The following is a 27,851-nucleotide window of genomic DNA, read 5'->3' on the forward strand; positions in this document are numbered from 1 at the left end:
GTTTTGGTTTTATTTCCTCTCAGCTGACCTGTGCATCCTTTGTTGCACATTGTACTGGACTGCATGGGCACTAGTCACTTTAGCCTATCCGTCCAAACAATCGTTGTATGTGCAGATTTCTATTTATGAAAATAGAGGGCCATTGATTGATTGATTGATTGATTGATTGATTGATTGATTGATTGATTGATTGATTGATTGATTGATTGATTGATTGATTGATTGATTGATTGATTGATTGATTGATTGATTGATTGATTGATTGATTGTCAGAAACCCTAAAACAGGGAATGTCGCTGGAGACAACGTTTCGATAAGATGACTTATCTTCATCAATCATCTTGTCGGAACGTTGTCTTTGACGGCACTTGCTGTTCAACTACATCCCATTACTTCAAGCCTCCGGCTTCGCCTGAAGTTCTACAAACTTGAGCAAGTACGGTTACCCCGGCCCGTATACGCACCTTGATGGGTCTCTTGAGGTTCGGTGCCTTCCAGCGGAAGTACGGCAGCGTGGCCACAGCGAGCCCAATGGCGAGCCAGGTGGCGAAGCCCACGTACGTGATTAGGGCGAATATGTCGCTGCTGCACAGGTACACCAGCGACAGCAGGCACTGCGAACGTTGAGAGGAAATCGCGCGTCACGACATAGGCTATCGAGTCAGATACGCAACTTATTTGAATTAGCAAATTACATGACAACTAGCTATGTTCATTGAAATAATCTGTCATCTATAAACATTAATACTTTTTGCTAGACCACAATACATTGCGCTAAGGTAACTATAAAATATATTTTTAAGTGTCTATTCTTGTTTTTCCTGTACTTGCATCGCGTATTCGTGGTACTTTCTTATCTTTTGACATTCTCTAAGATATTGTCCACCAGTTTGTCCTTTTTGTTCAGTGATGACGCTGTTGATCTGTTGCCGAGGTTGTCAGGTTGTCGCCGTGATGTCCTCAAACCATCAAATAAAAATATATTTCCTTGACCCCTTTCACAATAAGCAGTTGTAATTGTTATAATTAATTAATTATTATGATATGACACTCTAGCAATATTTTGCACGTGGAGTGACCTTTAGCTGTCTTGTTTCATTCCGCGAATATGCAGCATGCAGACTCAGGGCTTCCACGTGGTAGCGGTTACTCACCATAGCAAGGACAGCAGGCGACGGTGTCAGCCGGTTTATTGAGATCATGCACAGAAGTCTGGGCATCTGACCCTGTTCGGCACCGGCGTAGAAAAGACTGAAATGGAACAGGAGGGTGTTTCAAGTGCTTAGCACACTTGTGATACGGCGGAAGTCGGGAAGGGGGGTCGCATCCTTCCGACTCTCAAAGACAGCTCAATGGTATATTGGCGTTGCATGTTACTGCCACAGCTCGCACAAAGGACAGGTCAGTGAAGTGGCCAAACAATATTTTCGCCTCCCAACAGCCCCCTCATCTCCCCATTGCCCCCCGAGAAAAGACATAGTGAAAACACAACGCATAAACTTGCGTATAGCGCAGGCAAAGAAAAAAGACAGAAAGAACGACAAAGACGAGCGCTGAATTCCAACTAATGAAGCCCGTACTCAAGTCCCACAACGCACAAGTTTCCTCCCCCCCTCCCCTCCCCCCCCCCACCCACACACACACAAAAAAAAGCAAATCCTGGCGCCGCCCATGGGTCCAGCAGCAGTCACAATGAGAGAAAACAATTCCCGCGTTTCACCTGCATTTAAATGCGCGTCGAAGGGCAACAGTTCTATGTTCGCCCTATTTAGAAAACTGGGTTAGACATGCATCTGTATATTTTCGTTCCCTGTATTCCTCGCACATGAAAACCTGACTTTCATTCTCTTCCTCTTCTTATCGACCACAGTTCCGTGGATCCGAGTCGTCGCGAGCTCACGACTCGAGCGCACCTATTCTTTCCCGCCTCTTTTCCGAAACAATGAAAGCACTTCAGCATCTGTCCGCTAGATGGCGGATGAATGCAAAGAACGAAAAGAATCGCTCGATAGTAACGTTGGTTTCGCTCGGTCTAGCCACATGGCGACCATTCAGTCGAAAAGAGTGAGTCGGTATCGCGGCTTTTTATGCCACTATGTCGCGTTGATAGCTAGAATGTCTTGACCATGTGGCTTCGACAAATACTATCGCTTTCTCCTCTCGCCAGAGGCTTATCTAGGAATATTTTTCGTAGGGAAGGGGGGGGGGGGCATTCCCTTGCCTGCGTAGACAAGACCTTCTGTTTCGAGAGTGTTGTGTTGCGTCATTTTACGCGAGCTATCCTATGGTGGACGAAAGTCTCGGAGAATGGCACGTGCCTGCGGTGGAGGTAACGGCGTCACGAGGAGTATCCGCTTGTCAAGGCTGAATGTGTCATGTTATGCTCTCTTTTTTTATATAGCTTTAGTTCTTCCTCCGTGCGATAATGCCTCGATCACTTCGATTTCACCCGCAATCACTAGACAGTTGTGGGTACAACTCAGATAAAACGGAAGCTTGGTCGAGTTGGCTCATACTTAAGAAAGATAACACAGCGCAAAAAGAAAAAGACCTAGCAGACAGTGTGCATGTTCCGCCTTTTTTGTGCTGTTTAATCTTTCTTAAGGTAGGTAGGTAATAAGCTTTACTGAGGGCCCAACGAGAAATTACTGGCCCGGGCTAGGCCACCAGGGGGCTGTGTTTTGATGGAATGTGTCGGCATCTGGTGGCCGTTATCAGAACAACAGCCCAGCTAGCGAATGTGAACTGCGAATACGGCGAAGATGCACCCGCTTCGTTTACGTCTCGATCGCCAGACCTCTGATTGCCCGTGCGTCCGCTCATCGATTTTTGTCGAGGGAAGAGACGCATTCGACCTGCAGCGCATAGCGCACACCCCGGTCGCCTGCCGAGGCTCAAGCTGCATGGAATAAGTTGTTCTGTTTCCGAAACACTTCGGTGCCGTATGACGCATATAACACGGTGCGCCAGGTGCGAAAGTGCGTGAACGCCTCATCGATCACTGCGTTTCTCGAACGCGTAGAAGACAGATGCTTCGCTGTGTTTCTGTGTTTTGTAGTCGCTGAAAGCCGCGGCGCGAAACGAGCATTTACGTCTCGAATAACGGTGAGCAAAGAGTGTTTACTCATGGGCGACCGAGCTTTTACCCCCTGGGGAACTCAGACTTAATGGAAGAAAAATATTGCTTCGAAATAGCACGGCGCAGTACGACTTAAGGCCAAATGCACCGGATACAACATGCGAATGCGTTGTTGTTTTTATAAATTTATCGATTTTCAATGATTTGTCTTTCTTTAAAAAACGAAAGGTTATGAAGTAAATGCAAAAGTTTCAGCCCATGTACTGCTTACATCTAGATAGGGCTCCTTGTTTTCGGGTTTTTTTTTTTTTTTCTTGGGGGGGGGGGGAGGAAATTCGGCGACTATCGGAGTTTATTTCATGTAAATCTCCAATTCTCCGAAATTCGGTGTTTAAAATTTTGCATTATAAGTTGTTGCAATGTGCTCTTATAAGTTTTATTTTCGATGAAGATGCATTTCGTTGTTGCTGATAATACTGTTTCTCCACCCTTTCATATTTTCTCATTTCCTGTTCATTTACCCTGTTAATAAGGCTGTTGATGTGCACTGCTTTAAACTCGCCAAAGTGTACTTTTTTCTGCGGGGGGGGGGGGGGCAGGAGCTAGTCAACTTCTCAGCATTTTCTTCCAGCCTCCCTCATCTTGTTGACGAAAAATAAAGGCCCTATAGATATCTGGAAGGTTTGAACGCAAACACGTATACATACAAGCATAAATACTTGAATACAATGTTTGTATTACAACCTTAAAGCTTGTAACATACGCAAGCATATTCTACGAGGTTGCTGCCGTTGATGGAGGTGCGCTCCTTTCGATTGACGATTCTCACCTTTGAAAATGCCCTTTTAAAATCGGGGTTTATCGCATAAATCCGAATTGTCAAAATTTTTACCGGCGAGTGTTTATCGGATTTTTTCGGGTTTATCCGAAAACACGGAGCCCTAGATATAGATTCCTTAAAATGCGATAGACCTCAACAAATTGAGCACCACGGATATAAATCCGTGGTGTGCTTTAACGTGCATATAAATCTACAAGTATACATGGGCCTCAAGGATTTCGCCTCCATCGAAATACGACCGCCACGGGCAGAATCGAACCCGCGAATTTCGGGTCTGTAGCCGAGCATCGCAACCACTGTACCACCATGGCAGCCGCAAGTAAAATGCTTACCGTGATGAGGTGAAGAGGATTCCGTTGACGCCACCGAACGTGGACAGGGCGACAAACACAGGCACAATCCAGGCCATGTATCCGTAAAGCTTTTCAGCGAAGGTCTGCGAGAAACAAAAGTGATTGAGCACTTTTTATTTATTTATTTATTTATTTATTTATTTATTTATTTATTTATTTATTTATTTATTTATTTATTTCACAATACTGCAGACAATAACAGGCCAAATCGGGAGTTTAAAATCAAACAAAATAAAGAAAATCAAGGTAGCCTGAAAAAAAAAATCGGGATTACAAATTGATGACGCCACTAGCAATCAAGCAGGGTTCCACGACTGAACATATAATACGTACTAGGTAACAAGCAAATAAAAATGATAACTAAAACAGCAATTTTTCCAGTGCCGTTTGAAAATCAGACTCCTCAGAAATGGATTTAGCAAGAGCATTCCAGTCGGAAATTGTTTGTGGAAGAAAGGTGCATTTAAATGCACGAGTTCTAGCAAATATCGGCTTCGCTTTATCTAATTACGAGAACGTGCAATTAAGGAAAAAAAACATTCAGCGTTATTTAGTTGTCGCCACAGAAAGCGCAGGACGAAGGTTTTACAAGAAGATTTAGTTACAGGCTTCTCGTTCTGGTCTTAAGGTGGCGGTCCCACTCCGGCGAACCCCCCTCCGCATTTTACGCATTGTTTGCGGACGCACTGTGCTCGCTGCGCTTGACAAATAAATATTAATTGTAATAATTCAGAAAGCTTATGATCTCCGCTTTCTAATGACACCTGGTATTAATGCCTGTTCGGAAGCGTTACCTAGTAGCAATGAAAATAGTGTGAGCAACAAAAGGCATTTTCGTTGTACAAGCCTCCGTTGTACGGCCAGTACGGCGAAACTGTTCAACATAACAAGACCAAATTTACCGTGCCTTTAGAAGAAGTGCTATTTAAGGTTTCTATGAAGAGATATTAGCCATAAAATAATTAGTAATTTATTTACGCTCCAATGAAAATGGGCAAAATATTAAAAGTTTTTGTGAGAATATCTTTTTTACTTTTCAAAGCAGAACAATAATATTTAGTGGCTACGTAGACTACATCACACTTATTTTCCATGCGAAGTTGCTTTGTGTTCTGACGAAAACTTGATGAATTATTATTGTGTCAATACGGCAGTTTATGGCTGTACTTGGTCACGCATTACCGATGAAGCGACAAAACTATACATGCTGCTACTGTGAACTTCTAAATAATGAAGAAGCAAGGCCCTTTCTATGATTCTATGTAGAGAAAATTCCTTTATCTTTATTAGGGAACCTGCAAGACAGCAGTGAATTTACGTAATTTTCCTGCTGACCAGTCCCGTAGAAACTCGCTTTTTTTTCTTTTAGACGCTAATTGCCAACGAGTATTGCACATTAGTAGATGCATATTGTGCCTTTTATCTACTTGTGCTCACTAACTTGACCACTCAGTTCTTCAAACAAAATATTTTCAATGAATCATAAGTCTCACAGGCGTTTTTTGGTGGTAGCTCCATCTATGAAATGAAACATCAAGTTGCTTTATGCGAGTTCAAGCGTTCGCCAAAAGTGGCGCAATTAAACATAATAAAACGGGTAGAACAGGCATGAATTATATCTCCAGGCCTCATAGTTTGCTTCACTAGCTAAGTCTAGTCGCCGCGCGTAACAAACATCAACCGTAAAAGGAGGAGGGCTTAGTGATAAACCCTTTCCACTCGCCCCACGTCAGCAGCTGGGGCGGTCTCGTCAAGCGGCAAATGGTTTCGGTATGCAGGAAGATTGCGCGTTCGTCACGCGTTCTTAGAACCAGTGTTCCCCGGCACGTCTTTAGTAATGTGCATCTCTTTGTGGTTCAGCTGCTTGTGTTTTGCGCGTTCCTTTGAGTGTTTTCGTGCCTGTGAGGTTCGAAATTGTGAAAGGATGGACGCTGACATGCCGTGTGAATGATACGTATGTAGCGCCGCTTCAAAGGGGACACGATGGTGAACGTATGAAAGCTTGTCATTGCCGGAATTTTCAAAGTATGCCTGTCGAGCACTGTGCCGACAACTTCCACTGACCAGTAGTGGTAACTTGTACCCAATCAGGTAATTACATCCTAGTTGCAACGATGCGACAGAAGCGAGACTTTGTTGAAGATGCAGAACGTTCTAGTCAACGTGGCAGAATATTAAACGTACGGGGCCCTGGAAAAGTTATATTGTGCTTTGTGAAAAGACGCACTCACTTTGGATAAGACGATCACTGTCTTTGCCACTAATGAGCGCTACGGTGTCAGGAAACAGTTCGACTGAGGAGGACTACTCTACCTAGTGGGGGATAACGCTGTTGCGCACTGCTACTTTGTCGTAAAGCGGCTTGCTGCGTAGCCAGAACTACTACTAATGATCGGATAACAACTAGTTCGTAGCAAAGTACAAGGCGGACAGTGCAATGTCTGGTCAACGAAGAATAACCCGACTTAGACGCACGTGAGAGTGGCCACATGAACAAAATAGTGCCGATACATATGCTACTGACGAACATTTTGTTGAAAAACTTTTGCGGCAACCTAAATGGAAAACTTGTCGATGGTGCCTGTAAATCAACATAAAGGAAAACCACAGCTTTCCACAACAAATAAGTGTATTCATGCTTTTATAGAACAAGCATAAATAAAAACTGGATTCTGTAAAAGCCTACATGACCGGTCATGTAAGCCCCCAAGGCGACTCTGTCCAGCTCTGACCCAGTGCAGCAACAAGCCCTGGTCGACCGTCGTGCCCGGGCGGCGGCAAGAGCCAATGGTCTTCCAGACTAGGAGGCCCACCCCCAATAGCGACTTATTTCTACCAATAAATGTTGTATTCTCTCCCTCCCAAGGGGGGGGGGGGGGCGCCCAGCCCCCTCGTGTGCACGCCTACGCTGGCCGATGTACCTATACTCAGTTTCATACAATATATGCAACGCTGTGGAAGCTATACAAGAAGTTCAGTCAGCAGTATGTGTGACTACGCGCGTCTTGCGCCTGGCTTTCATCGTTGTAAACGCTCGTGCCAGACGACCACGAACGCGCCTGCACAGCGTCGCGAAAGGTTACAAATGAGAACAAAGAGACGAAAATAACGGGGTGTCTTGCCCTCCAACGCACAAACCATCTTGGTTTATTACTGTTCCCAAGAGAAAAAAAATCATGCCTCACATGGAAAAATCATTGTCTTCTTCCTCACGCAAACGCATTCATCGTCAGACGTCTCGCTGGCAGAAGCATGTGTTCTAGGAGGTTCTAACTCCGGTAATTAGTGGTAGTCATGTGTTCAACTGATCATCAAGATGTACTTTATTTTGGTAACCGTTTATTGCAGTTTGAGAGGATGAAATTTCGCAGATAACTCTCGAATTATAATTTGCTGAAATCTGTCTGTCCATTTTTTCCTCCTCCAATTGTAATAAGCAAAAGCACGCCCCCCCCCCCCCCCCCACACACACACACACATACAAAAGACATGCGCTCGCGCGATGCTATAAAAGTCACTGGCACGGTCGCTAAAATGAACCAAAATGATTGTTTTAGTAGCGGCCGTGCAATTCCACTGAAACGCTGCGAAGCGTTTCCATTTAGGTTGCCGCAAAAGTTTCACTGAGGCACATTATATTATGTGAGTGAGTGCGTTAGTGAGAGCGTAGCGCGTGCGTGTGGGTGAGAGCGTGTGTGTGCGCGTTTTTTTTTCTTTTGTTCTCAAGCGATTGTATTTAGACGCTGCGCTGTCCTTTCTCAAGGGCTGCAATAGGAAGCGAGCGTTTGTCCTTACAAACTGGGGCACTTATGGTCATGTCGTTGAAACGACGCCAACAGTTGGCCCCGATTGTAGGTGAAAGACGCCGTCCGCGTTTGTGCTCCTTGCTTTTTGTCGGCCGATTTCCGTCACCTAGCGCGACATATAACATATAAAACACGCGCGAGGCGACGCTGACCATACCTGCGCGCGCAATTTTCTCGCTTTCTGCAAACGTGGATGAGTGGCGTCGTCTGTTGTCGTTTTTCGAACTATTGGCAAGATGGTGGTAGTGGAACCGCCATTAAGTCTTTTTAGCGAAGGTACAACGTGCATGGGTTCTCGTATAATTGCTATTCACAGTGCCTACCCAACGAGGCGCCTCATTAATAGCCATAGCGAGGACCGCAGTTTTGTGGGTAATGTACGAAAATCGCGCCAGCATACCTTACGTAACCTCCTTTTACGTGCATGAAAATTTCCTGCTAAATGTTTCTAGGTGGCCTAAAAATTGGTCGATGGATATTCACTACAACATCTGCATAAGGGTGGGTGCTCCTTTGGGTAGTGAAAAGCAGTCAGTCGATAGTTAACCAGGCCATACAACATCAACCCGCTCCAGGACATAGAGAACGTTACATGCAGAAAGCCAGACACGCCAGCCTAAGCGTGGCCTCCGCAATCAGCTCAGGCAGCGCGCCAATCGCGGAGGCCACGGCATGAGCTATAGCATGCTTTGACCAGCCAGTCTGCACTGGAGAAGAGGAACCCAGAGGAAGCGTACACCACACATGGCGTCAGACTCAAACGTGAACATTTGACAGAAATCTGACCGTTTGGAAAGAGGCTACAGTTTACACTAAAAGGCATAAACCAAAAACATTACCTGAAGAATAATTCGTGCTAAAAATATAAGACCCTATGTTTTCGAGCCAGCTTGGTTCCTTCTTCAGGGGTGACCGGAAGGCATTCCCAGTCCCCCCTGGCGAACAGATTGGGTTGACCCTCAAGCATCCGGTTTAACCCTCGAAGTAATAGTCTCTACTTAAGGTTGATGTCATTTATTTAAAATATGATACCAAAGAACACGAACACGGCACGTTGATTGGCAACTCTGCAAACTCAGTGGAAAATTGTGAAAAGCTTTGTGATAATTTTTGTCGTGACTTACAACCATAAGTTTTGAGCTCGGTAACCAAAGTGAATGCAACGTGGAGCATTCCTGTCTGCCTTTGAGACAATGTATTCCTGAGCCCTTTTCACTAACCACCATGGTGGTTGTTGCAAAATATGATGGGCACAGTGGAAATCATCTGGGTGCGACCAACTCCATAGCGGGTACGTTGGCAAAGATGGTGGGCATAGTGGAAATCGTAGTGGGTACCACCAATTCGCACGTTTCGATTCTAGGCATAGTAGGTATGTTGGAAATCGTGGTGGCGAAGGTGAGACATACTGTAACTGGTATAGTGAACTAGAAATAACTGGTGTGGTGTACGGATGGTGGGCAAAGTAGAGAGGATGACGTGTGATGTCGCGAAGCAGCAGCTAAGTAGTGGGTTGTGCTGGGAAGTTGGGCCAGAGATGTCGAGGATAATTTTTGACCGAATTCAGCTACCGTAGTTACGGCCGCATACCACCGGCACTGATAGAGGTTGGCTTGGCTAGATTTATCTAATATTGGCTACCTGCTCTTACAACAGCAATATCATCCTAATTAAATCCTAATACAGTGATTGAGATGTCTACCAACTTTAGAACTACTCTGTCTCTCTCTCTGCAAGTGCTCTCCCCCTTAACTTTCAATCGCCCCCTTACCCCTTCACCAGTGCAGGATAGTAATCTGGACGTTTACCTTTCAGTTGTCCTAGCTGCCCATATCTATCTATCTATCTATCTATCTATCTATCTATCTATCTATCTATCTATCTATCTATCTATCTATCTATCTATCTATCTATCTATCTATCTATCTACAGTGAAACCTCGGTGATACGATCAAAGCTCATACGAATTTCGGGGTGATACGAATTTTTCGTCGGTCCCAGCCAAGGCCCACTGGCCTGCAATGTAATGAAGTACGGTTGTTGCGAACCGATTTTCACCCAGCGACGTTTGATACGAACGTACGCTACTGCCCAGGAAGCGGTGCTGTCCGCGCTGTCGCGGAAGATGCACCAGGCACGTGCGAGCCCGGGAACGCAAGCATGGGCATGCGCGCCGCATCGCCAAATCGTCAGAATCGTCAGAACCGCCAAATAGTAAAAAAAAAAACACTTTTCTTACGGTCAGAATAAACCTTCAGAGACGCGTCACAGCCTCCGAGATTGTGTGCGCGAATCTTTGAGGCTCTTATGTGCTTTCGTGCGCCTTCGCGTTTAGATTACAGAGGACATTAGCGTCATGCTTTTTTTTTTCTAACGCGTCGACGCGGGATTCTGTCGTTGTACTGTGTTTGCACGTGCCTTCCTCGTGCATCAGACGTCCTATGAAAGGTGGACGAGGACCGAAAGAAGGCGAGGACGGTCTTGACGAAAGAGTCAGGACTCACAAGGCACAAGTTCGACCTAAACGGTCGCACTTGTGCGGGCACGGCCGTAAATCTCCCAAAAAACATCCCCAACACCTTCCCAATAACAAAACCATAACACAGGACCGTGGTTCTGTAATTTTGTGGCCTTCATCCATCGCGTCGAACAGGTTTTTTTGTTACTTTTGCTGCAGTACTTTGGTGTCACGCAAAAAAGCATTTTAAGATTTGGAAGGGGCAACGGCTGTCGCGGGTCACAACGCACTTGGTTCATTAATTAAATACGCGCCTGCGGGCCGTATATTTACGAGTGCTGGTATGATTGCTGACAGCTAAAAACTTAAGTGACAATCACTCAGGGTTCTTTCTGACGTTGCTGCGGCCCTGAAAAACAATAAATGAGAATGTACGCCAGCTTTCTTTTGTCCCATGCTAATTTTCCATGCTTTCTGGTGATACGAATTTCGGATGATACGAATATTTTGGGTGGTCCCGTGAGATTCGTATCACCGAGATTTCAATCTATCTATCTATCTATCTATCTATCTATCTATCTATCTATCTATCTATCTATCCGTCCGTCTATCCGTCCGTCTATCCGTCTATCTATCCGTCCGTCTATCCGTCCTTCTATCCGTCTACCTATCCGTCTATCTATCCGTCTATCTATCCGTCCGTCTATCCGTCTATCTATCCGTCCGTCCGTCCGTCTATCTATCCGTCCGTCCGTCTATCTATCCGTCCGTCCGTCCGTCTGTCTATCCGTCCGTCCGTCCGTCCGTCCGTCTATCTATCCGTCCGTCCGTCCGTCCGTCTATCTATCCGTCCGTCTGTCTATCCGTCCGTCCGTCCGTCCGTCCGTCTATCTATCTATCCGTCCGTCCGTCCGTCCGTCTGTCTATCCGTCCGTCCGTCCGTCCGTCCGTCCGTCCGTCTGTCTGTCTGCCTGTCTATCCGTCCGTCCGTCTGTCTATCCGTCCGTCCGTCTGTCTGTCTGTCTGTCTGTCTGTCTGTCTGTCTGTCTGTCTGTCTGTCTGTCTGTCTATCTATCTATCTATCTATCTATCTATCTATCTATCTATCTATCTATCTATCTATCTATCTATCTATCTATGTGTTCGTTTAAGTCAGTTACGACACGACACGCTCTGCCACCACCGTCTCCTCAACTCGGTAGCACCACCTGATGCATATAGACCTGTACATAGGCGTGCGCACAGGGGGGGGGAGGGGGCAGGGGGGCGGCCGCCCCCCCCCCCTATTCACCTAAGAGGGGGGCGCAATGTCAGCCCCACACGTTGACAGGGGCGCTGCGACTCGGGGGGGGGGGGGGGCGCAATGTCAGCGCCATACATTGACATAATTAGGAGGGGGGCGCTGCGACTAACCTTCGCCCCCCTGAAGGGGAACCCTGCGCACGCCTATGGACCTGTATATACAAACGAAGAGAGGGAGACTTACCACAGCGACGGCCTCAGCTCCGAGCACTTCCTGCACGGACAGTGTGGTGTGGAAGGCAACGATGCTTAACGTGTACACGACCATGACCAGGATGCACGAGATGAAGATGGCCAACGGGAGGTTCCTGCGTATTATAGATGGCGCCACATCACGCGTGCAGTCGGGACAACATTCAACGCCAACAAAAATATGGCGGGAACGCAGCCTGGTAGCACGTACCGTTCGTACGCTTTTGATCCGATGTATGCCGCGGCGCGACCGGTTTAACTGATGTGTGTTACGCTGTTTATCAGTACATTAAAGATGTTGGGAAAAGTTCAGACGGAATATGCTTCAAAGTGTGCATGCAGCTTTAGCTCGTGAGAGAATCGGAAATAGCTGTTTTACAAAATTCGTGTTGCACCTTTGAACAGCTCGCGTAAGATCAAATTAACTCGATATTTTAAATACCTCGTTTAGGGCTGTTACATAAGAGGTGGGTCGCTTGAAAAAAGAGAAGACCCTGTGCACGTTTTCACAGCAGCGCGTGGTTCGAAACTGCATCCAGGATTTCTGATAAAGATATCATTGAAATCAAGAGTTCGATGAAACCTATCATGGTCAAAAGTTGTTATTTTTTAAGTGCTTTTGGTCGGCGCCTTCTTACTTTTGACCATAAAGATATCATTGCCGAGAGGTCGTTCACACACCCTCGGAAAGAATGATTACTGCAAAGATTTACTTCCCCTTCAATTCAAAAGACTTCTAATGTCTTCAAAACCGAGAATTTCGTCTCTGACCAATGAAAGCCGTAAAAGCTTCCTTCGTTTTACGAAAATTTTCCTAAATTCGTTCGCAGTGATGCAAAGTCGCTACGCACCGTGAAAAAACTTTACGTCGTTTGGCACTCATGCTGTACCTGCAGGTACCATCAGGTATAGGGTACTCAGCAACACTGAGTACCCGACACTTGCTGAGTACCCGGCATTTCATTTTTATTTGCTTACCTGTGAGGATCTTTGAGCTCTTCAATGACGAAGTTCAAGTAGTTCCTGCGAGAAAAAAGTGGGAATTGTATCATTCAGTTAATAGGTTGTCACCTACCTATAAATTATATTCTGTCAAATCTGACTTTACCACAAGCAATGCTTGTCTGATTGATTGATTTAGTGATTGATTGTTTCGCTGACTGTTTAATTAACTGATTAATTGATTCATTCATCAAACGTACAAATCGAGGAATTCAAACGACAGTCCACTCCAATAGTTCCTAACAATTCCTGCACAGCTTCGTGAACCACTTGCCTATAGGTAATGTACGATACAGAAAAATGGTTTTGCAGCTGTTCTATGAAGATCAGGTTGCTGCAATCAGCTTTGCAGCCTACAGCGACAACTGCAGAAAGTAGGGCATTCTGTCAAGGCATTCCATGACGCCTCTCGCTGCAGCGTCCGCAAAAGAACGGCTCCACCAAGTAATTCTAGGTAAAATTACTTATTTGATAATCCTCGTTCTATGGTACCACAGAACGAGGATTATCAAATAATAACTCGCTTTACCAAGCAATAATTACCCGAAAAAGTATGCATTACCGAAGAAGCATTCTACCAAAAAAATGCCGGATCTCGTAATAAAGTTTATTCACTCACTCACTCACTGTAGAGCATTCAACCAAAAAATAAAGTGACAAAGTGCATCTGTAAGCTTCCTGCATGTGCCTATACAGCGTGTTTCAGCTAACTCGCGCCAAGTGTATTCTAAATTTTCGCGCACTTTAAAGAAAGGCTGGAAGAAAATTGAACAGGGCAGTTAGCATAAATGAAATAATGCGACGTTCCTGAACAAGCGCTACAACTTCTGTATTCAAGTTTTTTCGCTAAAGCTATTATTGTAAAAGTTAATTGAGCAATCTTTGTCAGTCGCCCAGCTTGGCGGACAGGAGTGCTGCACATGGCGCAGCCTGGGCCAACCGCGTGTCGAGTTGGCCAATTGGGCCAATTGCACCAACTCGACACGAGTTGCGCATATGCATGTTTTTTAATGCTTGGACCAACTTGCTGAAACACCTTGTACATGCAGGTGCATTGTAGCATGCTATTTTACTGACACATTGCTTTGTTCTAGAGATACAACTTTTTTCTTATTGGCAAGTGGCTGTTGTTGACGATAATAGTACGAGTTGTGCCATTTTCTGATTGATGCAGATATGGCTTGACGGCATTAGAGGGCTTTAAATGAAACGGTCGTTAGGGGCGACAAGCGCGCCATCTGCGAACGTCAGCCGAATTAAGTGAGGCAGTGCCACTCACCAGCCGTTATAAGCGAACAACCCTGAGTAGAAGGAGAGCGCTATTTTGGTGACGTCAGTCTCTGTGTTCTCGAAGTTGAAGTGCTCGGTGTGTCCTGGAAAGACAGAAAGAGAAAGAGAAAAATTATTAAGCTGAAAGCCTTAGATGCATCATCAAACACGAAAATTGACCGGCGTCCCATGTCGGCGGCATCAACACCAGTGATGCAAGAAATCATCGCGACGTGATGACGTCACCACATCACGTCATAATGACATCGCAGATGTCCAAATTTTGTGACATCATTATAACGTATTAGTGACGTCTTAGTGACGTCACGTAACGTAACGTCACATGATTACGTCATTGCATGACATCGTAGCTTGGTCAAAGTGGGCCGATCGCGGAGGCATTGCAAAACCAGGTGAGGTGCCTCCGATCCCGGTGGCAGTGAAAAACCCCGTTAGGTGCACAGAGCTTTCGCCGGGTCGCAGGGCAGGATCAATACATCGACTTAGACGAGAAAAGAAGATGGTTTTCGCCTTACTTGTCGTCTTAGGTGAGTGTGTAAGGGAACCTGTGAGCTTTTATTACACGATCTCCGCTCAACGCACATGCGCTTCCAGGCGCAACTAAAGAATGGAATGAGCTCGCTCATGATCATCGCCTGTGTTCATGACCATGTGGAGCTTAGAAATAAAATACTAACCATATATGACTGTTTATACTGACCATATGATCAATTGAAGTCATGTTTATAGACCTTGCAACTACATGTGATGTAGGCCTACTCAAATTTGTATGATACATGATAAGTATTTTATTACTACAACGTTACACCAATCTCAACCATATCTACCACATGATACCATTCTATAATACCTTATTCTTGTATTTATTTTGCTTGTTTATTGTATTCTTGGTAAAAATTATTGTCTCTTACATAATATTCTTACATGGTGCCGGTGAAGGTTTTAAACAAAAAAAAAGAAACAAACCTGCGGATTAACTCTGACTACGTGGTGTTTCTTAAAGTAAACCTAAATCTAAGCTCACGCGGTTGTTCCTTCATTTCACCCCCATCCAAATGCTGCCGCCGATGTCGGGGAATTGAACCCGCATCCTCGCGAGTATATAGCAGAGCGACGCCTCAGCCCCTGAAATATAGTACGTCTTGTGGGAAGTGAATAGTTGAAACTTCTTAACTGTGCATTGAGATGACCAGGCTCTAACGTAGCCCTCTACCTTCCCAGCTGTGTGAAATTATTAAATAACGCTTTTGGCTCTTTTTGTTGTTTTCTTGTACTGGAAAACGTATTGTGAAGTGTTGCACCTGTTACTATTCTACTCACTCCTGCCACGACTTCGCGCTGAAGCCGGCAGTGCTGAATAAATAAATAAATAAATAAATAAATAAATAAATAAATAAATAAATAAATAAATAAATAAATAAATAAATAAATGAATAAATAAATAAATAAATAAATAAATAAATAAATAAATAAATAAATAAATAAATACTGCCACTTATTGCAGCGAGCTACTGAGACACAGAACACCCAAGAAAAACATGCACGCTCAGGATTTAAAACATGGAACAAAAACATGTACGAACCGGATTTCGCGCTTCTGCTTTTCGTGCATGTGCTTTTTTTTTGTGGTGTGTTTCTTGTCAGGCTACAGTTGGTAGCTATGTGTAATCAACTAGCCCGAACCTAATCTCTACTAAGAAACACAGACATGCCACCAACGCGCGATGTAATGACAACCACCCACGACTTGTCCTCAGAAGCCGCACGCTTTGGATGTAATCGCTGATTCGGGGTATGCTAATTATACAGTTATTCCTACACAGAGAAGAGAGGAGCTGCACGCGCGTTGAGAAAGCGTGGCGAAGAGTTTATACAAACAGCCTGAACGAAGATGAATCACCCATTCACACCCAAGAACACAAACACAAAGCAATCTTTGCGTGCTAACGCAATATGTTTTGACAAGAGCTTCGAAACAGGCGTCGCGCTTTCATAAGATGACGAAAAAGGCCGCACTAAACGGCCGCGCTGGCCGTAGAGTTTCATTATAACACACTAGGGGGAAATGTGGCGTTCGTGTCTATTGGGGCGGCAACGCATGACGCTTCAGTCAGCATGGGTAGCGTGGCTAGAATTCTAGCCACACTAGCATGGGAATGACGGGCAGTACATGGATTTGTCTAAGCTTCGTTCTTTCGGCTCTGTGTGGATTGCAGCTACTTTGTGCAAGACGAAGTTCAGCAGAAGTTCAGCAGTCCCACTTCCCCACCTTGACCCTATTAAGATCACCCATTGAAATCAAACCACGAGGTTCACAACCATAGGCGTGCCTACGGTTCCTATGGTTCCTATGGTGCCTATGGTTCACAACAATAGGGGGCCGTTCGCCCCCACGAATCGTCCAAAGGGGGCGCCATTTCTGCCCCATATCTTTACTTAGTCCTACCTTTCACGTCATTTTTTTTTTATGTTCAGGTTTATGAGTAGGCATGTCGTTTGACGATAATGACGATCAAAAGATGTTGCACTCAAACAACTGTCTATTGCCATCTTTGCCCCGCAAAGCAGCAGACCAATGGCAGGCCTTTGAGAAGGGCATGTCGTCGCTTCATTTCCATTTTTGCATCCATTGCAGAGCTCGTTGTCTTTCGGACTCGATCGACGGGAGGAAGGTGGTGGTGGTGGCGGTGGTGGTGAGGGGGTGGGGGGTCGATGGAACTTGCGATGTATCATTATTGCTGAACATCGCGAAAACACAGCAAACTGGTATTCCGGAATCCAGAACGTCCTAAAACCAGGGCAGGCAACTCTTCTTCTCTTGTTTTTGTTTCACTGAAGCGACAACTTTTCCCAGGCCATAATCGAACACGCAGCTGTCGGAAGCAAAAAGAGCAAACAACCTTGTGAAAGGTATACGACCACAAACAGGAAACGGCCGCGTAACGACCGAACGCTGAGCAGATGAAAGCGTTATAGCAGGAAGGGCCTGTCGGGCCGGTGACCCCTTCAGCCGCTACGAGGCGCGAGTGTGTGTGCGTCGAATGTGCAGCATGAGTGAGCGCGCGCGCGCATGCGCGACATCATTAAGCGGTGCCGCTGCAGTTTGCCAAAGCAGTTGAAAGAGACGCGGAAAACAATATAGCGTGCGTAGACAGACAGACAGACAGACAGACAGACAGACAGACAGACAGACAGACGGACGGACAGACAGACAGACAGACAGACAGACAGACAGACAGACAGACAGACAGACAGACAGACAGACAGACAGACAGACAGACAGACAGACAGACAGACAGATAGATAGATAGATAGATAGATAGATAGATAGATAGATAGATAGATAGATAGATAGATAGATAGATAGATAGATAGATAGATAGATAGATAGATAGATAGATAGATAGATAGATAGATAGATAGATAGATAGATAGATAGATAGATAGATAGATAGATAGATAGATAGATAGATAGATAGATAGATAGATAGATAGATAGATAGATAGATAGATAGATAGTACAACAGAAAAACACGCACGACTAACCCCAACCGAAACGAACACACACGCAAGCGGACCCTAGAGAAACACAGGTGCGCACACATTTGTACGACTGAAATACACGCGCACGCAGAGCACACACAACTAGGCTTAAAAAAACACGTCCATTTGCGCAACAAGGCCCCCAAAAAACGGACACACGACTTGGCTCCGTGCAATAAAAACACACAGGCACGACTAGGCCCAACATAAACGCGCGCACAAACGGAACCACGGCGTACAGAAGCACGTGCGCGCGCAATAAGGCCCAACGGAAACACACATACGCAAGTAAGCACAACAGAAAAAAAAGACGCGCACACAGCTAGGCTTAAAAACGTGCACGCACACACGCACACACAAACACGCACGCGCACGCGCACACACACACACACTCAACTGGCCCCACCAAAGAACAAAACGCGCACAAGCAAGTAGACCCAAAAGAAGTATCATTCAAAAAACGACACGCTTTCGAGCAAGGGGGGCGGCGCTGCGAGCGCTGCCATCTCACGGTGCGGTGGCCATAGTAGCGGCGATGACAACTGCGAGGCGAATGGGAACGGGGCTCGAGTCAATACAAAAACTGCAAGCGCACGACCAAAATGTATATATGGGGGTTGACAATTGTATGCAGTGACTCTTGCAAGCACGCGAGAACAGCCGTGCGTGAAAGAATACGCGACAACGGTCAACGAGCAGGGTGTAGCGTATTCAGGAGCGCCAGGCTGAGCAGAGTTCGACAATGCCTAGAGAGCCATGCCTCAGTGGGACAACGCCCCGGCCCCTGTCAGTCGCGTGAAGAAATATGCAGAGTGGAGCCGATTCTCGCGGAGTGTTGAACGAGCATGGACGTCTAAAATCAACCGTGTGCCTCATGTATTTCTATAAGAAGGCAGCCGCGAATATTGATGCTTTAATGGGAAGCATATTATGCAAAGTGAACTGGGAATTCGAAAGCAGTTTCCGGGTACGCGTGAAAAAAAAATCCTAGTCAAATTAGGGAGGAAGACCTGTAATGACCTTAATTAAGTAGGACTTACAAGGAGCATCCATTGGGACAGAAAGAAACACTAGAACATCAATTAATCTTTAGGAGACTGCATAGCTTTTGTGAAGCTGATAGTGTACTTACTCGCGCAGTACCCACATCGGCTAATGTTGCTAAATAATGAAATAGTGGTTTTAATCGGCACGCAAATTCCTTGAATGGCTAGAAGGTTTTCTTCGAGCCACAGGCAAACGTCCCGGTAAGCAGAAATAAACTCTACTGAACAGATCTCAACGTTCGAACACTTATGCCACTAGGAGTCGTAGCAACTTGATGGCACCTAACTACAACGACAAATACACACACAAACTCCAGCCGGGCTTACGCAACTATATAACCGAAGGTATGAACTGGCGTGGGCCCCTCTATATATATAGAGCACGAGTCCGTTTCGCAAGGCTGTCAGTCACTCTCCGGTGATCATGAGAGGTACGTCGGTTGACGCGACCCTTATTCAAGCGCTGTTCCGGCTGTTACTACTCCTTCCACACGGACAATCCGTGTTTGAGCGACCTCTAGATCCTGCATTCGTGGGCGTTATTCTGAACACTGCCCTATTCCACCATGTTGTCGTATTCGCCATATTCTCAACTGTGATTGGCTCGGAGGGATGCTACGGCCTCTCTGATTGGCTTTAAGTGACACCATCAACGGAATTTCACAATATGGCGGAATTTGACAATGTCCAGAATAGCACCCCTGGACTGTCGAAAGCCGCCATGTTGTCGTATTTGCCATCTTCTCAACTGTGATTGGCCCGGAAGGCTCCAACGTCGGTCTCTCTGATTGGCATTAAATGGTGCCATTAACGTAATTCGACAATATGGCGGAATTTGACAGTGTCCAGAATAGCACCCCTGGACACTGTCGAACTCCGTCACGTTGCCAAATTCCACCATTGGTCAACTCCGATTGGCCCGGAGGGCTGCTACGGCCTCTCTTATTGGCTTAAGATGCCGCCATTACGGATTATGACAATATGACGGAGTTTGACAGTGTCTATATAGCGCTCCCTGTCTACCTTTCGTTTTTCTCTGTGTTTTACTTGTGGATAGCAAAACGGCGCGTCGTCTGCTACAGCGCTTCCGGTTCAAAGAAACTTCAAGGCTCAGCTCTTCGCTGCTTCAAGTTGTGTGCGGTTCAGTGTAATCGGGGAGGAGGCAAGATAACTGGTAACAACCGCGTCGAAGAAAGTACGTGTTTTCTCCCCGATTACAATGAACGGCACACACCTTGAAACAGCGAAGAGCTAGGCATCGAACCGGAAGACGTCATTTTGCTATCCACCTCTTAATTCTATAGGGGGTAATCTACATGAAATATGTTTTCTCTTAGTATGCCTATAACGTGCTCCCAGTCAGACGTCGGGAACGGTGCCGCGTGGCGACGAGTCGATAAGCACCTGCATGCGACGATCGCCCGCATTCAAGCCATCGGCACGAATCGTGTGTTCCAGCTGCTGCAGCTTCAACGGGGCCCCTGCCAACGGCCTGATTTACGGCCATCTCTATTACGTACGTACTTGCCAGTGCCGTATGCCACGTAACGAAAGCTAGAGACACCGATGACGCCCCCCCTCCCCTATAGCCAATGTTAGAGTCCACGTTGCAGACAAGCATGCCCTTGTAAGTTATATAGACAGTAATTATTGTGGAGTATCCTTTTGGAACAAAAACGGGGGTTTAAGGAGCAGTTTTCTGGTTCACCTAAGAGACAACACGCTCAAGACGAAAATTAGAAGAAGCACAGTAGTAAAATAACATAGGACATGACATATATCATAAAGAAATGTAATGAAGAGAAGCTGTACACTAGAATATCAGTTATTTTAGAAGTCCCTTGGGAAGCCGTTACGGATATAAAACAAGGTGACAAAGGCTCTAGGACGCTTTATGTCAGTACTACGTACTGTTGGATACTGCTGGCTCTGTGTTGCCTAATGTTGCTAGGAAATGATGTATTTCCTAATATTGCTAGGAAATGTGTTCCTTCCTGTTTTTAGATATGTGTTGCGTAATATTGCTAGGAGATCCCCTGGCTCTCTCCTTGAAACTCGTACGACCTCCGGCTGTATGCACTGTATTCGTTATTGCGATCAGCAAGATGAGCTTTGACGTTCTACTCACCGTAGCAGAGCTGCACGACTCCGGTGATGATGATGGTGGCCAGGGCGATCAGCTTGCCGTAGGTGAAGAAATCTTGGACGCGCGTTGACCACTTGACGTCCCAGCAGTTGACGAAGGTCAGCAGTGCTGCATGAGAGGGAAAAAAATCAAGAAGGTTAGACAGGAGCTCCCGACTGGAGAACTGTCAAATATTGTACATCTTGGGGAGATACACAATGCGATTATACTAATGATCATATCCGGCAAGGCACTTGGTGCCTTCTCCATGACTTGCATGCCAGGCAAGACTGCTAGATGCGGATGCTCAGAACACGTGACAGACGTGACGCAAGCGTTATACTATCTTTGGGATCGGCCGCATATACTGTGGCGCAGTCGACCGGATGGGTGCAACTACTATGGCGCAGTCGACAGGATGGGTGCAACCACTACTGTGGGCTGACAGTGGAGATAATGCAGCACTGAACTGTAATTTGCTGCTGGGAGACAGAGCAGTATGACACATCAGACTATGAACTTCAGATCTACAAATATTTTGTTCAGCGGTTAAAATTGCAAGCGACATTAAGATGAAGGGTGCAGTGGTCCATAAAGTAAATCGGGGTGTCCACTACTTATCGCAAGCGCAACCGTCGCTGAGTAGTAAGGAGAGAAAAAAAGATCTTGTTAAAAGGTGTGCTGTTCAGTCTTCATGACAATAGCTGCCATGGCTGTAATTCACTCCCGAAACGACAAAAGTACAGCAGCCGTCCCCTTTGTACGTGATGTCAGTCCCTACTGTCTGGCAAAGATCAGACCACCTGTCAAGTTAACCGTGTCCTTTGAGAATTAAGATCGGAGTGCTTCAACGTCGTACAGAGCTGAAAGCCTGAAAGAAGCACCAATGCAGTCTCTGCTACGTGCACTTGCCGACCAGTACACGCAGACACTCACACACAGGTGAACGACGGGAACATGCGGTCACCTGGGCATACATTGCAAGTGGTTCTCGCCACGCCTAATGATAGCTGACAAGTGCGGACAGTTCGACGTTTCTTTGCTTTGCGTGACTCCCAGGAACTCCCTTGGAGTTCATTGGTGTTTTTCCTCCTTTACTCATTTGGCTCAGCCATCTCTCTAAGGTACAAGTAACAGTTGATCAGTGCGTGACTTTGTGTGTGCATCGAGGCCAGTGCGCTGTATATATGTTTGTGCGTTTAGTGCGCGTACAAGTATATTTGCGTTGCGTATATCTTGGTGTGCGTCAAGCCTTATTCATCTTTAATCTATTCATTCATCAATTAAATGACCAAATAAGTGATTGCCTGTTCACCGCCATTATTAGCTACCAGAACTTCTACGTGGGGAAGCATGCTGGTGAATTTAAGAAGGTCCACAGCGTCGCTTACTTGGGCTAAAATAAGCTCGAATCAGTATTTAACAAGGTTCCTCTTCGAGCACATTTCGTAGAGACGCGCGCCCATGTGGAAGTATGTGATTGACACATTTCAACACACACAGGCAAAAATCCATCACGTCTTGGCTAGCCTATGCTAACTTCCTTCTTTCTTTCTTTCTTTCTTTCTTTCTTTCTTTCTTTCTTTCTTTCTTTCTTTCTTTCTTTCTTTCTTTCTTTCTAACACCATTGGCCCGTCAGCTTTTGTACCTGGGCCATCGTCGTCTGCAACGCCCACCACAAAGCAGAAGACAGCTTTTCTCAAATAACTTCTGGCACAGATCCACTACGCCAGACGTGGGCGACGAAGTAGACGACGCGTCACGTGGGAAAAGAGCAGACGACGTCTGCCAGGCGGCGGTGATGATGTGCGTCTGCTCGTATGCTGCGCTCATCCCCGGCTTCCTCCTACTACGCTGCGAAGGCCCTCGCCCTCCTCCTTTCCTCTTTTAATCTCCCGGCTGTCTCCTTCGTCGGTACGCTTAATTCTGTCTCCTAATCTCGGCTGATCTACGCGCTGGCTAGAAGCCTCTTTACTTTTGTTTCGCTCGCCCCAAAATCCACGCCTCACGGATCTTCGAGTGGAGGGACCATGCAAGAACGGGAAAGGTCGACCTCTCGGTTGGGTGCGCCGTCGTCTGCTACATCGTCTAGCAGACAACGACCAAGACGGCGAGGCAACCCTTCACTTTTTGTTCTTTTTGGCACGAAGACAGCCAAGCCAAGCCAACAGTGACCGAAGGGTTTGGAAGCTCCAGCAGAGACCACGAAACCGGCTTTGCATTGTCGCATTTGACAGCAGCCTGCTGTACAGACCTCCGCCTCGTGCATAAAGAAGAAGACAACTTGCTTATTTTCTTGTGTTTATTTGCACATGCTTTCATTTTTATAGGCAGGCGATCCTCACAAAAGACTGAGCAGACGGCTCCGCGAAGGCATCGTCTGTTCAGACACGAGACGTCGGCCAGACTTACAGTCGTGAAAAATACAAAGTTGAACAGACGCTCAAGGATGAATGGCGTTTCCTATTGCTCGCATCGAAGGAGCGAGTCCCGCTCTTTGTGGAACCGGTTTATACGCGGCTCCGTGTAGCGTGGTTCGTCAGTGGTCAGTAATGCCCAACGGCCGAGCAACGTGACTGGTCTCACGCTTTGAGTGTGATTGAACGTCAGAGACTTAACTGAAGAGAACGAGGAGCACGGAAGTGCATGTGGCACTTAAATGTGGGCGTGTATGCAAATCACACGAACCAAAACCAGTCCCAAATGGGTGAGACTAGCACAACGCTGAAGTAAATAAAATAAGAAGCTGGCATCGGCAGTATGAGAGATGAGCCAGGCCGCGGTATTGCCTGGCAGGTCGTGTACGAACTAAGACCGGCGATAACACTTCCTGGTGTGTGTGTGTGTGTGTGTGTGTGTGTGTGTGTGTGTGTGTGTGTGTGTGTGTGTGTGTGTGTGTGTGTGTGTGTGTGTGCGTGTGCGTGTGCGTGTGTGTGTGTGTGTGTGTGTGTGTGTGTGTGTGTGTGTGTGTGCTTGTGCGTGTAGTGAAGTGCATTAGACGCACGAGAAAAGCGATTTACAGAAGTTTCGGCCGGGGTCCGGCCGTAATTATATGAAGGCCGGACCCCGGCCGCAACGTCAAGAAATAACTTCACACGCGCGTTTACTGTACTTCACTGCGAACATTGCACCGGAACCAGCAACCTATTGTTCTGGAATCCACGGAATTAACGGAATCCACGTAAAGTCCATAAATTCGCCACAGACTTGCGATATATTTCCGCAAGGAACGTACGGAAACATATGAAATTATTGGAATGGCATACCGCGCGCTTCAGTAGGGCAGCATTGGCGAAAAGTGGCTGATATATGTCTTCTTGTCTTGTTCTACAGAAGTCGAAAGACCGGCACTACTCCACTCATTTGACTTTGCGTGCCGTAGCATCACATCCACCATTAGTGATTGTACACTTAACGCGTAGGACAAGTGGCGCTCAGTTAGAGCAGCGCCAAGATTACCAATGGATCGGATACGCAGCCGTGAATGGCCGTGAGTTAGATGGGGTGACGAAATGAGGAAGTTCGCAGGCATAAAATGGAATCAGATCTCAAATGTTAGGGTACATTTGATCACTGGAAGAGGCCTTCGTTCTAGGATGATAATCACGGATGGACGGGAAAAATTTTCTTGAGAAAAACACCTGCGATGTTGCCCTCCCGGGTTCAGGCCACCAGGTTATTATACGAGGGCGGTCCGATAAGAACTTAGCCTCACCGCGAGAGCGCGACGCTATCGCATGAGACATATACCGAGGTTGAGTACGCTCTCTTAGAGGGACACATGCAAAGGTCCAGTCGAATCGGGCTCGCGGTTTTGTTTTGGCCGCTTGAGGAAGCAGGTGATTTTCGTGTGTCCGTTAAAAATGGAAAAAGAGCAATATCGGTCGGTGATTCGATTCTTGTTTTTGGAAGAGAAATCGCGCAGCTAAATCAAAGAGCGACTGGATGCCGTCTACGGTGAGTCTTCTCCTTCGATGGCAACCGTCAAAAATTGGTTCAACGAGTTTAAACGTGGTCGCACGTCGGTTTTTGTTGAGCTTCGCCCAGGGGCCCCGCAAACGGCTACCACGGCCGATAACGTGGCAAAAATCCACGACCTCGTATTGGCAGACCGCCGACTGAAGATGCGCGAGGTAGCTGAGACAGTAGGCATCTCAAAAGACCGCGTGGATTATATCCTGCATGAAATTTTGGGCATGAGAAAGCGGTCGGCGCGATGGGTGCCGCGTTTGCTCACTCCGGACAACAAGCGCGTCCGTGAGACCACTTCAGAGCAGTGTTTGAAGCTGTTTAAGCGTAATCCGAAGGGGTTCCTGCGTCGTTTTGTGACCGTCGACGAAGCATGGCTCCACTGGTACCACCAGAGACCAAAGAACAGTCGAAACAGTGGACTGCACCCGGAGAACCTGCTCCAAAGAAGGTGAAGACTGTCGCATCGGCCGGAAAGGTGATGGCTGCCATTTTCTGGGATTCTCAAGGTGTGATCCTCGTCGACTACCTTGAGAAGGGTAAAACGGTGACAGGACCTTACCACGCCAAATTTCTGGGCCGATTCGACGCCAAATTGCGAAAAACAACGGCCACATTTGGTGAAAAAAAAAGTCCTCTTCCACCATGAAAACGCGCCAGCTCACACCTGCGCCATCGCCACGGCCAAGTTGGTCGAACTGGGCTACGAAGTGGTGCCCCATCCACCGTATTCTCCAGATTAGGCGCCGAGTGATCTCTTCTTGTTTCCCAACTTGAACAAGTCACTCGCCGGACAAAAATTTGAGTCGAATGAAGAAGTTATCGCCGCCACAGAAGCCTGCTTTGCAGCTCAGGAGAAAACGTATTTTTTTGACGGAATCAAGAAGTTGGAGGATCGCTGGGTCAAGTGTATAAAGTTGAAAGGGGACGATGTTGAGAATTAAATCGAGACCATTCCAAAATTTTCGTTTTTCTTTTGGAGGCTAAGTACTTATCGGACCGCCCTCGTATGCGATGAGGCATAGCCTTTCCACCGCTGCTTGGACCTGCTGGATTGCGCCGGCATAGTTGGTCGTGTAGATCCGAGCTAGTCAGAGCGCTTAGCCATCGCTCCTCGACAACATGGTCATCTTATTCTTCTTCATTATCAGCCTATGAAATATACAGAGAGGGCAACATAGGCATGGTGATGAATACAATGATCATGAAGATGATGTTGTTTAGCACGAGATTCGCGCTCTCTTTTATATTGTACGCTTTGATGTTCGGGACAGCTTTATCAATTCTATCAAGACCGGCCAAGACGTCAAGGCGTACGACGGGAAATATCGTCTTGTAGACCACTAAGAGAGCGTCTAGACTGAGCAGCCGCGTATCACGTGACCAAGTAACACTATATGTCGTATAGGGAGCTTCGACCGAGCACGGCCGCGAGGAGGCGCTAGCTGTCACCGGAAATGAAGCTCGAGTGCATTGCGCGACGTCAGCCGTATATGATGGCTGCAGACAGCGTACTGCTCGCGTTGCACCATATCGGTTACCTTGTCTGTGGCGTGGGAAAGTCAGCTGAAGGACTACTGTCAAAGCACGTACACCTGTATCCTGTATGTATGTGGAATCAGCTCTGACGTACGTTCTGGCGTATGTCTGATGTGCGACTGAGTGCTCTTGAGTCCGTAATATGCTGCAACGAAAACCAATGTACAAAGCAATCTCACAGGGCAGTTTTGGTGCAGGTTTGCCACAGGGTCAGGTGAACAGATTGTTGCTACGAAGTGCACGTGTGCAAAGTGCAAGACGCCTTCTCAAATATAGGTACGTCAGACTGACTACCTGCAGGAGTGTAGCCAGAACCTTTTTTTTTTTCGGGGGGGGGGGGGAGGAGTTCAGCCACTTTTCGTGTATGTTCGTGGGTGCGTTTGTATGTGCACGCGTATACATGCAAACTTGTAAAAATTTCGGTGACTTTGAACCATCCCCTCCCCCCTGCTCCGGCTGCGCCACTGAGCAGCTGGTACATCAAATACCATGAAGCTGTAGATAAGCGAGTTCTCGCGCCTTTTAGAGAGTATAAAAAGTCAATTTTGACACCCTTTGGGGACTACTATAGCAGTTATGACAGGTTATGACCGATCACAGCGAACCTGTAAAAAAGCACCTTTTCACACTCTCTCTCGAGTAAATCGGGTCTGTTCTCCCGCACTTCAGGAGGGCTATGGGAATAGAAGAACGCTATGATTCATCCCAAAGATCCACAAACTCAGTCAAAGCATTATTTTGGAAACTTCCCTGACTCCCGACTTCACTTAGATGACTTCTGCAAGCCACAGTGAGAGCTTGTAAGTGCATGCTGTCGCTATCGCTGTGAACATCTGTGACAGTGATACGAGGGCGGTCCGATAAGTACTTAGCCTTCAAAAGAAAGAACGAAATTTTTGGAATGGTGTCGATTTATTTCTCAACATAGTCCCCTTTGAGCTCTATACACTTGACCCAGCGATCCTCCAACTTCTTGATCCCGTAAGAAAAATACGTTTTCTCCTGAGCTGCAAAGTAGGCTTCTGTGGCGGCGATAACTTCTTCATTCGACTCAAATTTTTGTCCGGCGAGTGAATTTTTCAGGTTGGGAAACAAGAAGAAATCACTCGGAGCCAAATCTGGAGAATACGCTGGATGTGGCACCAGTTCGTAGCCCAGTTCGACCAACTTTGCCGTGGCGACGGCGCTGGTGTGAGCTGGCGCGTTGTCATGGTGGAAGAGCACCTTTTTCTTCACCAAATGTGGCCGTTTTTTCTGCAATTCGACGTCGAATCGGCCCAGTAATTCGGCGTAGTAGGGTCCTGTC

At 46.6% G+C, this 27,851-nt stretch overlaps 1 protein-coding gene across 1 annotated transcript in view; it reads right to left on the reverse strand.

Moving 5' to 3' along the window:
- The window catches only part of LOC119401455 (large neutral amino acids transporter small subunit 2), a 121,529-nt gene that overhangs the window by 7,146 nt on the left and 86,532 nt on the right, over positions 1-27,851 (reverse strand). The window contains exons 3-9 of the mRNA XM_037668277.2: positions 21,041-21,166; positions 14,313-14,406; positions 13,010-13,054; positions 12,024-12,147; positions 4,253-4,356; positions 1,155-1,251; positions 465-614 (exon numbers count right to left, since the gene is read on the reverse strand). Coding sequence (XP_037524205.1) covers positions 465-614; positions 1,155-1,251; positions 4,253-4,356; positions 12,024-12,147; positions 13,010-13,054; positions 14,313-14,406; positions 21,041-21,166 — 740 coding nt within the window. The remainder of the gene's footprint in view (positions 1-464; positions 615-1,154; positions 1,252-4,252; positions 4,357-12,023; positions 12,148-13,009; positions 13,055-14,312; positions 14,407-21,040; positions 21,167-27,851) is intronic.

The sequence above is a fragment of the Rhipicephalus sanguineus genome, chromosome 8, assembly GCF_013339695.2.
Source record: "Rhipicephalus sanguineus isolate Rsan-2018 chromosome 8, BIME_Rsan_1.4, whole genome shotgun sequence".
NCBI lineage: Eukaryota > Metazoa > Arthropoda > Arachnida > Ixodida > Ixodidae > Rhipicephalus > Rhipicephalus sanguineus.